This window comes from Mauremys mutica, chromosome 7 (assembly GCF_020497125.1).
Source record: "Mauremys mutica isolate MM-2020 ecotype Southern chromosome 7, ASM2049712v1, whole genome shotgun sequence".
Lineage (NCBI taxonomy): Eukaryota > Metazoa > Chordata > Testudines > Geoemydidae > Mauremys > Mauremys mutica.
This window is the reverse complement of record NC_059078.1, coordinates 18711481-18724851: the sequence shown is the minus strand read 5'-3', so window position 1 is coordinate 18724851 and position 13371 is coordinate 18711481. Positions and strand designations below refer to the sequence as shown.

The window sequence follows — 13371 nt, the reverse complement described above, 5'->3', positions numbered from 1 at the left end:
ATGCTGGGGAAAGGTGGTTTGAGCTGACATTGGGGCACAAGGCACAAAGGACGGGGCGGGTGGGGGAGTAGCACGGTAGTGCTCTGCTTGCATGGCAACGAGTGACTCTATAGACTCCGCTTGGCGCTCCAGGATGCTTAGCAGCCGCTCCGTGGTTTTCCTCTTGGCCACTGCATTTCTCTTGCGTGTCCTGCTTTCTTTCTCTCGCCAATCCTTCAAGTCCTTACTCTCTCGAGCAGACTGATTAAGAACAGTTTTCAGCATGTCTTCTTTGCTCTTTCGGGGATTTTTTCTCAAATTTTGAAGCCTCTGTGATGTTGAACATCTGGGCAGTCCAGTAGTCAAGGTCACTGTAGAAACAGAAATGACAACATTTAACACGGGCAGCATTGTATCCACTATCTCCAGACATGAATTGTTACACTGAGGGAGTGAGTTCTTATTTAAGCATTCTTTTACCCACACGCATAACACTACAGAAGCCACGACATGGTGAGTGAGCAGTGCTTATATGGGGAGAAGTGGGGCTTGGGTGTAAGAGGGGAGCTGGTTGCTTCGGGTAATCTGGAGTGCTAGAGGGGTTGAGTGAAATGAAGATGCAGATGCAGGGGTGATCTTATCTCCCTATCTCTTCACTAAAGAGTCTCCCAACATTTTTCACAGGACTTAATCCTGGAAGATGTTTCCCTACTGCGAGTCACTAGGGAACAGCGGGGGGCTCTTTTAGAGCAATGTGGATTCCGCCCGGGACCCTATGCGGCTTGCCTGTGTTCAGAAATGGTCCCCCCACCACTGGCAGAAGAGTGGCGCGGACGCGTCACCGTCACTGGGACAAGGGACACAGTGGCTCTGCCTATAAACCTGCGCAGGCATATTGCCCACGCTCTGGATGAAGCTTTTGCTGAGATAACTGAGGCAGATTACCGCGACGTGATAGACCACATCAACGGGCTATTCCACATCTAGAGGCTGGCATGCATGCATCCATAACCCCCCCTCCTCTCCAGAAACATTTCACCCAGAAAATAAAAGCCGCTTACCGGTAACACGCTCCTCTGCTTGTCCTTCTGCAACTGCTGGCTGCTGCGATTGGGTGCTTTCCTCCTGGCTTGAGAAGAGCTCCTGGCTGCATGCCTCCAGGGAATCTGCGGTTTCTTCCCCCATGCCAGGAGCTTCACTCGCGGTTTCCTCCCCCCCCCACGCCTCCGCCTCCGCCGCCTCCTCCTCCTGTCCCCCAGCCTGCTCAGAAGTGTCCATCGTTATCCTGGGATTGGCAGTGGGGTCACCCCCAAGTATCTCATCCATCTCCCTGTAAAAACGGCAGGTCGTGGGAGCAGCTCCGGATCGTCGATTCCCCTCTCGGGCTTTGTAATAGGCACTCCGCAGCTCTTTAATTTTCACCCTGCATTGTACTGCGTCCCGATCATGGCCCCGATCCAGCATGGCCCTTGATATCTGCTCAAAGATATCGTAATTCCTACGGCCGGAGCGCAGCTGTGCCTGAACAGATGCCTCACCCCAAACACTGATGAGGTCCTGCAATTCACCAGTGCTCCATGCTGGGGCTCGTTTGCCGCGTGGAGGCATGGTCACCTGTAACTGATTAAAACTGATTGCACTCCACACCTGGCTGCAGCAAACAGGAAGGAGATTTTTAAATTTCCCGGGGCATTTACAGGGCGGGTCACCTGAGGCAAGAGCAGTAGAGTGCAAACTGATGTGCAGAGTGGCTGAACAGGAATTCTGGGATAACTACTTATTCCCTGGAGGACAGGTAAAGCGCTGGTGAGTGTCCACACCTGCTGGGCAGCGCTGGATCACCAGCGCTGCACTCCTTATACCCCTGCCGGGATGGGTTTTCAGCCAGCGCTGCAACCAGGGAGTTGCAGCGCTGGTTGTGCCCTGCAAGTGTGGACGGGGTGTTGTTGCAGCGCTGGAAAGCCTCCACCAGCGCTGCAACTTGTAAGTGTAGCCAAGCCCCAAGTGATTTACACAAGACATTCCACTATGCCCCACATTGACAATACAATCCATACAAGTGCTCCCGGTGAGAATGTGCACCACTGATACAACGAGGCAAGTGTACACACACAAGCAATTTAATAACTGTAGTGGCTGTATGCTGATGTAAGTTAGCTTGACATAATTTCGTAGTGTAGATATGGCCTAAAATTTGCCATTGTTTCCAATGAGGAGACATAGAGAAGATTAAGTGATATGTGCATAATTAATGTGAGTAACTGCATTACCTTATTAATATAACTTTTTTCCCCACTGTTTGCTGCGCTCACTTGTTGCGATGTCTCATTTAGGTTGCACGCCCTTCATGATAGTGAATGACTATTGTTTGTTTGAAGTAACTAGTGCACGTGTGGTCACTAAAATAATCAAAAACTATAAGTATGTATCCGCTGACACAGGTAATCTTAGTACAAGACCAAAAGCCAGGAACCCTTGTTTTCAAATCTTCTAAACTATCTATTGTAGATACAGAAGTATCTACTAATATACTTAAGTATGTTAGTCAGTTCTTCTGCCCATCAAATGTTGCATCTTTTTAGTTGCAATTCACCTTCCATCTAGTTTTATATCTCTTAAATGCAAAATTCTACCCATGTGTCTTTCAAAGCAATCATTAAATGAATAAATGACAATGGGATTATGAGTTTTCCAGTGTGGCTGGTAGTACAAGATGGTCTGGATAGAAAGTGGTGATATATTTTTTTTGTCCATTTCCCTATTGTGCTTCGTGCTGTATGAGCATATAATAAATTACAGTTCCTGCCCCATAAAGCTTTGTAGGCAGTTATAACTGTAGCATAACAGTAGGTAATTCATGGGCTAGACCAGGTGTGGGATTAAGAGGATGCTATTAGTAAACCCCTGTGCTTGTCATAGGAAAGATTTTTTTTTTACCCAATGAATGAAAATGTTGAGATGGCTTGGCTACTTTACTGGTCATCACACCAAGCCCTGGACTGATCAGCCCACATTGGGTTGTGGCCATGTTTCTAGCTGCCTCACATGTGTGCTGTGATCAGTAGCATATGCTGCTTATTTCCAAAGGTTCAGTGCCTTGTGGCTGCCTTCCCTGAAACAACCTTTGTGCCAGAAATGTGGGGGGGGTTGTTTTGTTTTTTTTAACTAGGCATGCAGATTGGCACTGCTCCACTCATGCCCCTTCATGGCTCACTCACCAAATGGTTTAGGGGGTATGGGAGTGTACGCACAGCTAGTAGATTGAATTGAAATGAATTTTTAGCCTCCACCTTCATAGGAAGGTGGTTTCTGCATCATCTAGAGTAACTCATGATGGGATTAAATCAAGAAGGGGTTGATGGGGAGGAGGGAGTTAAACTGATTAATTGTAGTAACACGGTTTATAACTTAAAGCCCTTTGTTGCCTTCAGGATGGTGGTGGTTTGGCTTTCCTGTCGCTGTGCTTACACTGTCATGTTTTGTATTAATCTTTCTCCTGGTTGCTAAACCTCCAGAACAAAGCAAACACCACTGGAGTCAGCTCTTAGGTTTGTTTAAGGAGTCAAAGTTGAAGTCACTGCTGTAATATGCATCCCTTCACCTGATATTCATTCCTGAAGGGCTGCCCCTCCCTATGAATAAGAGGAAATCTCTAGACAGTTGTATTACACAAAGCCTTGCAGCTGCTGAGCCCAAGGGTGGGAGTGAGTGGCTTCCTCTAGCCATAGTAACCCTTTCTTCTCCCTGAGAGGGGTGAGCTGGTTAATTTGTGGGGGGGAGGGGGTTGAGGAGGAAGCTGTTGCTTTTTGAAGCTGACAGCTCCTCTGCGGGGATGGGGGAGGGGTGGAATTAATCACTGGGAGAATTTTTTGGCTGCTGGTTAACCTCCTTATCGGCACTTCAGGCAGATGCTTTGCAAACCCCACCCTGCAATAACCAGAGCAGCCAGTCAGTCCCTCAAAGGCTCAGGTGGCTCCACAGTAATGCTCAGCTAATGAATCTGGGGAGGGGGTGGTCCATCTGTCTGGACCCCTCACAGCTGACTCACAGGAAGTGCTAAAAAAGCTTGGCACAGGGTGAGCAGCTCCAGGCTTCTGCCCCTCCCTCTTTCCCTGCTTGTAGGTTTCGCAGGATCTCTTTGAAGAACAATGAAGTGGCTTTAAGTTTTAGGACTGCCAAGAAATTCACTTAGTCCTGTCCCTCTGACAGCCTGGAGGATGTGTTTCTTCAGACAATTATAGGTAGCTGTCAATCTTGCCCTCTTTTTTTTTTTTTTTCCCCTTTTCCCCTCTTGTGGACTGCTTTGTCTGAAGACAGAGGGTGGCCATGGTTCAGCGCTTTAGCCTCAGGAGGCAGCTATCAAAGGTGGGTTGTATCTGTAATTGTGATATGCATGACGCTTATAGCTTCCTTTTCTGATTACAGATCAGTAAAATCTCTGCTTATACAGAGGTGGGTGAGTCTGTGTGGGAGACGCAGCTCTGCCTTTTGTTCTCTTCTCTTAGACAGACAAAGGTTTTTAAGGCGGACTGTCCATTGGTAGGCACAGGTTTTGTTCCCTTTAGGTTGGAACTGGAGCTGCAGATTTGTGGGAGGCTGCAGCTTCCTCTCTTAACTTGAATTGCTGATGTGTTTGGGGTAGAGGGGGCTGTGGGAAAGAGGGAATCTAATTAACAGTTATGCCAGCATGTGGACATATACAAAATTAACATGGTCACTTGGACATGCTTTATGTAGCTTACAGTTTAAGTAGTAGGGTTAGCCAGTAGGAGAGACCACAAAGTGTCCCAGGCATCCACCTGAAAGCTTGTACTCCTCACTTTGAAGTATTAGGCAGGGCTTTCTGACTATAATATTAATTAAGAACAAAGGAGGAGTTAAGAGATTTTGCTGCTTAATAACTATATATGTGTGCCTCTTTGTTTTAAGAAGTGATTCTGGAGGAGTGAGTATTAATCCATGTTTTGTAGATTTGTCATAGAATAAATCCAATGTGTTTAATCTGAAAAAACACTTAAGCCTGCTTCAGGAAAATCAGCCCATGAATAAAATGAGGGTATGCAGTGCCCTTCAGGTAAGTATGCTAGTGCTACAAGCCAGACATAGCAACCCCATTCTTTTCTTTCTAATCATGTAGATTATGTAGACTTGTCTCTGAAAAGAGACACTACCGTAGTTAACCTTGTATTTAAAACATATTTGACATTTGAAGCTCTTTTCTAAAGTGTGTTTAAAGGGTTTTTAACTTAAAAAATGCTGTGATCAGCAGTTAAAATAGGTCAAAACTTGTTCCCTGCAGACAGTATGTTGGGAAAGGCTATGTTGCAATAAACTGTTATTCTTTATGTCCCTTGGAGTTCATCAGCATCTTTAAAATACTGAACCATGGGCATTCCAAGTGGCCATGAAAAGGAGAAACCTATATCTTTTCCCTTTAATTGTTCACATTGTTGTTTCTTGCTAGAAACTGTGCCTTCAAACAAAGCAAATCTTCAAAGGCAATACACAAATTTAATTCCCCCTAAAAAATGACAGGCCTTGGCTACACTTGCAAATTTGCAGCGCTGCAGCAGGGTGTGAAAACACACCCTCTCCAGCACTGCAGATTGCGGCGCTGCAAAGTGCCAGTGTGGTCAAAGCCCCAGGGAGGTGGAGTACGGACAGCGCTGGGAGAGCTCTCTTCCAGCGCTGGCGCTTTGACTACACTTAGCGCTTCAAAGCGCTGCCGCGGCAGCGCTTTGACGTGCAAGTGTAGCCATAGCCTGTGTGGTTAATAATGAGCCTAGCATTTTAGTTGCCCTAGTATTACTTGAACCAGTTTGAACTCTGTTTTAAAAGCCATTCTGGCTAACTGAGCCAAACGGAGTGAATGGGATCATACTCTTTAAACAGAGTTCAACTTCTAGCCTAGGAGAATTGTTCCTAGGGGTTTTAAACACATCTGGCCCTTTTCACACTGGCTGGCTTAATAGTGTTTTAAACTGAATTAGCCTGAATTGTATCCCACCGGTTTACAAAATGGTTCATGCGGTGTTCCTTTAGCCCCAAGTGGGACCTGCCTACTCACATCATCAGCTTGTTAGGTTTGTTTGAAAGCATAGTTACATAAAGGAACAATCAAAATGTATCTCGCACTCTCATGTGGACTGGGACTCAGAGCTGGGTTCTGTTCCTGGTTCTGCCAATGGCCTGCTGGGTGGCCTTGGGCAAGTCACTTATCCTTTTTCTGTGCCTCAGTTTCTCCACCTGCAAGGATGGGGAAGATGATACCCTTTGTAATGCACTTTGAGATCTGCTAAGTGCTTTATAAAAGCTAGGTGTTATTTATTATGAGCAGACCTGGCAGCAGAATGACTGAAGCTGGAATGCATAGATCATATAAAACAATTTTATAATCCCTTCATACTAAGATCTCAAAGCTTTACATGGCAGTTTAACCTTAATGTGTGTAAAGTAGGCAAAGTGATATAGGTATTGACTCACCCATCATTGACAGGCAGTCACCTCTTGGATTAAATGTGACATGTTAAATGATGTCATGTATAATGTGATTAAATGCGACATGTATAATGATGTCATGAACTCTTAAGGTCAGGAAGTAAAGATAGCGTGCTCACACTTGCAGCGCTATTCTGGGCAGCTATCCCACAGAGCACCTCTTTTTCTTTTGTCGCTAAGACTTTTGGGAAGTGGAAGGGGTCATGGGGCATCCTGGGTCCTGTCTCAATTCCCCTTGATGCATTGCTTCGCATCCCAGCAATCCCTGTGCTTCCGTCCGCATTTGGCGCCCTCTTTCAATGGTTTGTGTAGTGCACACAGCCTGCCCTGCCTCTTTTGGGCTGCAGGAATGAATCCCGAGCTGTTGACCAGTATGCTGCTCGTACTGACCCACACATCATGAATGGCAGCGGAGTTATTCCTTAAACTACAAAGTCAAGAGGAGTGCAGTGTTGATCTCGCCATGCTTAGTAGCTACAGCACGAGATTGTTTGTAGCATTCACAGAGGTACTGACCACAGTGGAACGCTGCTTTTGGGCTCGGGAAACGAGCACTGAGTGGGATCACATCATAATGCATGTCTGGGATGACAAGCAGTGGCTGCAGAACTTTTGCATGAGGAAAGCCACATTCATGGGACTGTGTGATGAGCTCACCCCAGCCCTGCGGCGCAGGGACACGAGAATGAGAGCTGCCCTGATATTGGAGAAGCGCATGGCGTTTGCACTGTGGAAGCTGGCTACTCCAGACTGCTACTGAACAGTGGCTAACCAATTCGGAGTGTGAAAGTTGGAGTCGTGTTGATGGAAGTGTGTAGAGCCATTAATTGCATCCTTCTCCAAAAGACCATAACTCTGGGCAACGTGCTTGACATTGTGGATGGCTTTGCACAAATGGGCTTCCCTAACTGCAGAGGGGCGATAGATGGCGTGCATATTCCAATTCTGGCACCAGATTACCTAACCACTGAGTATATAAATAGCAAGGGGTATTTCTCAGTGGTTCTCTAGGTGCTTGTGGATCACTGTGGGCGTTTCACAGATATTAACGCAGGCTGGTCCAGGAACGTGCATGATGCATGCATCTTTCAGATCACTGGCCTGTTCAAGAAGCTGCAAGCAGGGACTTTCTTCCCTGACCAGAAGTTCACTGTAGGGGAAGTCAAAATGCCCATTGTGATCCTGGGAGACCCCACCTACCCCTTAATGCCGTGGCTCATGAAGCCATACACGGGGCAACTTTACAGCAGCAAGGAGCAGTTCAACAACAGGCTGAGCAAATGCAGAATGACTGGAGTGTGCATTTGGCCATTTAAAAGCCCGCTGGCGATGCCTGTATGGGAAATTGAACATGGCCAATGATATTCCTATGCTTATAGCCGCGTGCTGCATACTCCATCATAATTGTGAAGGGAAGGGTGAAAGCTTCACTCAGAGCTGGACCGCAGAGGCTCAGCCCCTGGAGGCTGAGTTTGAACAGCCAGAGACCAGAGCTATTAGAGGGGCACAGCATGGGGCCATAAGGATCAGGGATGCCTTAAAGCAGCAATTTGAACCTGAAAGCCACGAATATTTGTTGCTATGCTTGGGACTGCAGTGCTTGTAATGCTAGGAGGTGATTGGTGCACATGATGCAAGAAGGGCCCTTAACATAATTGTATGTTGCTTTGCAGTGCTCATTTTGCTTTCACTTAATAGAATAAAGATTGCTTTCAAACAAACACAATTCTTTTATTGAAAGACAACCACCAGAGGAGAGCGTCAAATGGAAAAAATCATCAGGAAGGGTGATGAGGGAAGGGAAGGTATCGAGAGGAGGAGGGGTCCTGGGACGGCTACAAATTTGTGTATGTCCAGGGATAATACCCAACCTTCTCCTTTGGAGTACAATGCAACGGGTGCTGGACTTCAGCAGGGCCAAACTGCAGAGGGATGGGTGCTGAGTGCAGTGGGTAGTGAGTGTCCATGCTGCTGGACTGTGAGGAGGGAGGAGTGGAATGCTGTGGGTAGAGAGTGGAGCCCCAGGAGGTTGCTAAATGTGTTGGGGGGCGGAGGGGGTGCATAGGTAAGAGTTTTGCGACAGTGGCTGCAGGGGAGGACGGGTGCAGAGCTGCTCTGTTTGAAGAACTAGTATTGCCTGGAGCATGTCTGCTTGGTGCTCCATAACTGTTAAGAGCCACTCCGTGGCTTCTTTCTGGTGTGCCGCATTCTCCTTTCGGTCCCTCTTCTTGCTGACCCGCCACTCCTTCAATTCTTTTTCTCTGTGGTGGAGTGCATCATAACTTCACACATGAAGTCCTCCTTAGTTCTTCTTGGATGCTTTCTAATTCGGCGTAGCCGTTCTGCCGCCGATAACAAAGAGGGAGGCTGTGCTCCCAAGGTCATCTCTGTGAAGTTTAAATGCAACATTTTACAGAAGCAGTATTGTTTGCAACACAGACAACGCTGTTTCAGTGCTTTAAAACACAGCCAGTACTCACACCCGTCACTAACTGGCTGACCCCAGGCAAGCACACATGAGCCACAAGACCCTCAATGGTGAGTAGCTGCAGGGGCTGAGTAAATCACTGTTCCAGGACCCTGCTGTACACTGGGAACGTGGCTCTTGGAGAGCCAGCACTGTAGGGTGGGCCTGATAATCATTCCTGTCCCCACACTTTCCACAGGAGGTGATCATTATGGAAGATACCTTGCTGCTGAGGGTGAGCAGGGAATCAAGGGAGCGTCTTCTCCAAGCCTGCGGCTTCTGCCCTGGCGCTTATGCGGCTAGCCTGTGTGCAGCAATGGACACCCACCCCCAACCTTCCCTGTGACAGCAGAGTGGCATGGGAAAGTTACTGTTAATGGGGCAAGAAACAAAGCAGCCCTGCTGAGGAACCTGCGGGAGCGGATTGCCCAGTATCTCCATGAGAGTTTCCTGGAGATCTGAGGGAGATTCCAGTGAAGTGAGGGAGTGTATCGACAGCCTGTTCCGCCACTCAGGCTAGGCATGAGGTGGGAGACAAGCCTGCTTTCTGCAACTTTCCTGATCCCAACACTCGCTTCAGCAATTCCCCAAATCAGATCCACTTTCCAGGGGCCTCCTCTCCTGTTTGCGCTTCGCCAAGCTCCGACTGCTGTGACGGGCTAGGCTCCTCCGGGGTAGAAAAGAGCTCCTGACTGCATGCATCTCTGGCCTCAGAGTCATATTCTGCCTCTGGATCCCCCTCCCCCTCTTCATCCAAGATGGCCGCCTCCTGGCTCAGTCCACTCTCGACTGGCACGCAAGCCAACGAAGTATCCACAGGGTCCTTCACAGTGGAGGTGGGGTTGCCACCGAGTATCGCGTCCAGTTCTTTGTAGAACCAGCAGCTCGTGGGTGCAGCACCGGAGAGGTGGTTTGCCTCCCGCATCTTGTGGTAGGCATTCCACAGATCCTTCACTTTGACCCTGCACTGCAACGTGTCCCGATCATAGCCCCTTTCTATCATGCATCTAGTAATCTGTCCGTAGGTATAATTCTGACGGCTGGAGCACAGCTGTGACTGCACAGCCTCCTCTCCCCAAACGCCGATGAGGTCCAGCAGCTCGGCATTGCTCCAAGCAGGGGATCGCCTGGTGCATGGAGCAGGCATGGCCCCCTGGAAAGATGTGCTGAGACCACTGCACGCATCACCGAGCAAACAGAAAGTGGACTTTCAAATTTGCAAAGGAATGTATGGGGTGGAGCTGACAGTTGGTCACCTAAGGGCAGGTAGTAGAGTTCAAACCGATGGCCAGAGATGTGACAACAGGCATTGTGGGACGCCTCACGGAGGCAAATCGCAGCACAGTAATCACCACGGTGTCTACACTGGCACCGCAGCACTGTAGCCCCAGCGCAGAAACCTCTACCCCTCTCGGGTGGGGGTTTTTTTTTTTTTAGAGCGTTGCATCTGCGCAGTTTCTGCACACTAAGTGGCTTGGCAGTGTGTACGCCTCGGGAGTTACAGCGCTCAAAGCTGCTTTACTGCGCAGAAACTTGCCAGTGTAGACAGAGCCTAAGGTTGACCTACAGCCACTGAAGCCTGGTCTACACTAGGCGTTTAAACCGGTTTTAGGAGCGTAAAACCGATTTAACGCCACAACCGTCCACACTAGGAGGCACCTTATATCGATTTTAATGGCTCTTTAAACCGGTTTCTGTACTCTTCCCTAACGAGAGGAGTAACGCTAGTATCGGTATTAACATATCGGATTAGGGTTAGTGTGGACGCTGATCGACGGCATTGGCCTCCGGGAGCTATCCCACAGTGCACCAGTGACCGCTCTGGACCGCAATCTGAACTCGGATGCAGTGGTCAGGTAGACAGGAAAAGCCCCGCGAACTTTTGAATATTTCCTGTTTGCCCAGCGTGGAGCTCCGATCAGCACGGGTGGCGATGCAGTCCGAAATCAAAATAAAAAAAGAGCTCCAGCACGGACCATGCGGATGTGATCGCTGTAAGGGCAGGCAAATCCGTTCTATCAGCGCTCCGTTACAGAAGATGAAATTCAGAATCCTTTTTTAAAAATCTCCAGACAGACGCCATAGCAGGGACTCAGCGCACTGCAGCGTGACAAGCGTAACGGAAAGCCAAAGAATCAAATGGACGCTCATGGACTGGAGGACTGAAGCTATCCCACAGTTCCTGCAGCCTCCGAAAAGTATTTGCATTCTTGGCTGAGCTCCAAATGCTTCTAGGGTCAAACACAGTGTCCGCGGTGGGTCAGGGCATAGCTTGGCAATCTACTCACCCCCCACACACACCCAGAAGCGAAAGGGAAAACAATCCTCTGACTCTTTTACATGTCACCCTATCTTTACTGAATGCTGCAGATAGACACGATGCTGCAGCCGTCAACACCAACATCATCACTCCCCCCCTGCCATGGGTGGCTGATGGTACAAAAGGACTGGTAACCGTCCTCGTCATCAGCCTATTGGCACATGGGGCAGTAACCATGCTGACTAGCATCCGTCAGGTCGATCAAGGGCGCCTGGCCCTAATTTTTTCTGGTGGTGGATGGTGCAATATGGCAGGTAACCATCGTCATCATAGCAACAGGGGGCTGAGCTCCATCAGCCCCCACCCTTCATGTGTAAAGAAAAGATTCAGTTGCCCCTGGACTAGCAGAGGGATGCTGGGCTTCTCTCCTACACACTGCTTAATGTCCTGTCTGGAGGCTGCCTTCCACTCATTTCTCACTAACAAGTCACCATGTCTTATTCCTGCATTCTTTATTACTTCATCACACAAGTGGGGGGACAATGGTATGGTAGCCCAGGAAGGCTGGGGTAAGAACGGAATGAACAGGTGGTGTTGTTACAGGAGCACCCCCTGTGAATAGCATACAGATAATTATTTCTGCAGGATCTGACACAGAGCAGCTGTGCTCTCTGGTTCTATGATACAGTGGTTATCTAGTACACTTGCCTATATTCTAGGCAGGACTGATTCTATTTTTAGATACCAAAAAGGAGGGATTGACTCAGGGAGTCATTCCCAATTTTGGCTTTTGCGCCCCTGGCTAAGAGCAGCCAGGGGCACTTATGACAGCAGCAAATGGTACAAAAGGACTGGTAGCCATGATCATCTTAGTTCCAATTTATGGAAGGGTTTGGATGGTGCAATATGGCTGGTAACCATCTCTGCTGTCATGCAAAAGCAAAAGCATGCTTCTGTGTAGCGCTGCTGAATCGCCTCTGTGAGCAGCATCTAGTACACATACGGTGAGAGTCACAAAAGGCAAAACAAGCTCCATGATTGCCATGCTATGGCATCTGCCAGGGCAATCCAGGGGAAAAAGGCGCGAAATGCTTGTCTGCCGTTGCTTTCCCAGAGGAAGGAGTGACTAATGACATTTACCCAGAACCACCCGCGACAATGATTTTTGCCCCATCAGGCACTGGGATCTCAACCCGGAAGTTCCAAGGGGCGGCGGGGGAGGCTGCGGGAACTATGGGATAGCTAGGGAATAGCTACCCACAGTGCAACGCTCCAGAAGCCGACGGTAGCCTCGGACCGCGGACGCACACCACCGAATTAATGTGCTTAGTGTGGCCGCGGGCAATCGATTTTATAAAATCTGTTTTACAAAAACGGTTTATGCAAATTCGGAATAGTCCCGTAGTGTAGACGTACCCTGAATTACTTCAATCAGCTGTCGGTGTCCACACTATCCCCCGCCCCCTTCTGCTGGTGGAGTGTCTCCTCACCAGGAGTGCTTGCACTGACTGAAGTGGGGGATTGTGGGGCACTGACAGCTGAGTGTGGGGTGACAGCCCCAGCTGTGAGCCCCACAGGTGCTCAGTTTCTCAGCACAGAATCTACCAGCAGTGAAATTGACTTTCTTCTCAATTTCCCACTGCTATTGTCTCCACTCAGAGCAGACACACTCTCTGACAGCTCTAGGAGCTCTCTGGGGAGCTGGGAGAACAGGCTGTCAGGATCTGACAGCTGGGCTCGAGCCCAAGCAGCAGTCTGGCTGGGACAGGGTAGCTGGGAGCACAGCGGGCAGCAGGGCTCCCAGTGTGGAGAGGGGAATCCGGGCAGCAACCCACTAAGAGCCCAGGGGAGCAGCTGGTTTCTAGCTGGAGCCCCTCATCCAATCCGGGGTGTGACAGCACCAGCTGTGAGCCAGGTGCAGGGTTTCTACCAGGGAACCTACCAGACTTTCTTCTCATTTCAGGGCTCCAGCAGGGAGCTGTGAAATTGACAAGCTAAAATTTTTGTCAGCCCATGTAAGTAAGGCAATTGCGTTGCCCTAACTACATCAATATAAGCCCTACGCCTCGTATGGAGGTGGAGTTATGTCTGTGTAGGACATCGGTGGGAGCAAGGCTGTAGTGTAGACACTGACATAGGTCAATGTGACTTACCCTTAGATATGCCA

At 48.8% G+C, this 13371-nt stretch overlaps 1 protein-coding gene across 8 annotated transcripts in view; it reads left to right on the top strand.

Moving 5' to 3' along the window:
- The window catches only part of TMCC1 (transmembrane and coiled-coil domain family 1), a 198283-nt gene that overhangs the window by 83000 nt on the left and 101912 nt on the right, over positions 1-13371 (top strand). Inside the window, exon 1 of one of the 8 annotated variants that reach the window (XM_045024688.1) lies at positions 4060-4344. The exons of the other annotated variants lie outside the window; for them this stretch is intronic. Coding sequence (XP_044880623.1) covers positions 4306-4344 — 39 coding nt within the window. The 5' untranslated portion in view covers positions 4060-4305. Of the gene's footprint in view, positions 1-4059; positions 4345-13371 lie in introns of those variants that run through there. 8 annotated transcript variants of the gene reach the window in all.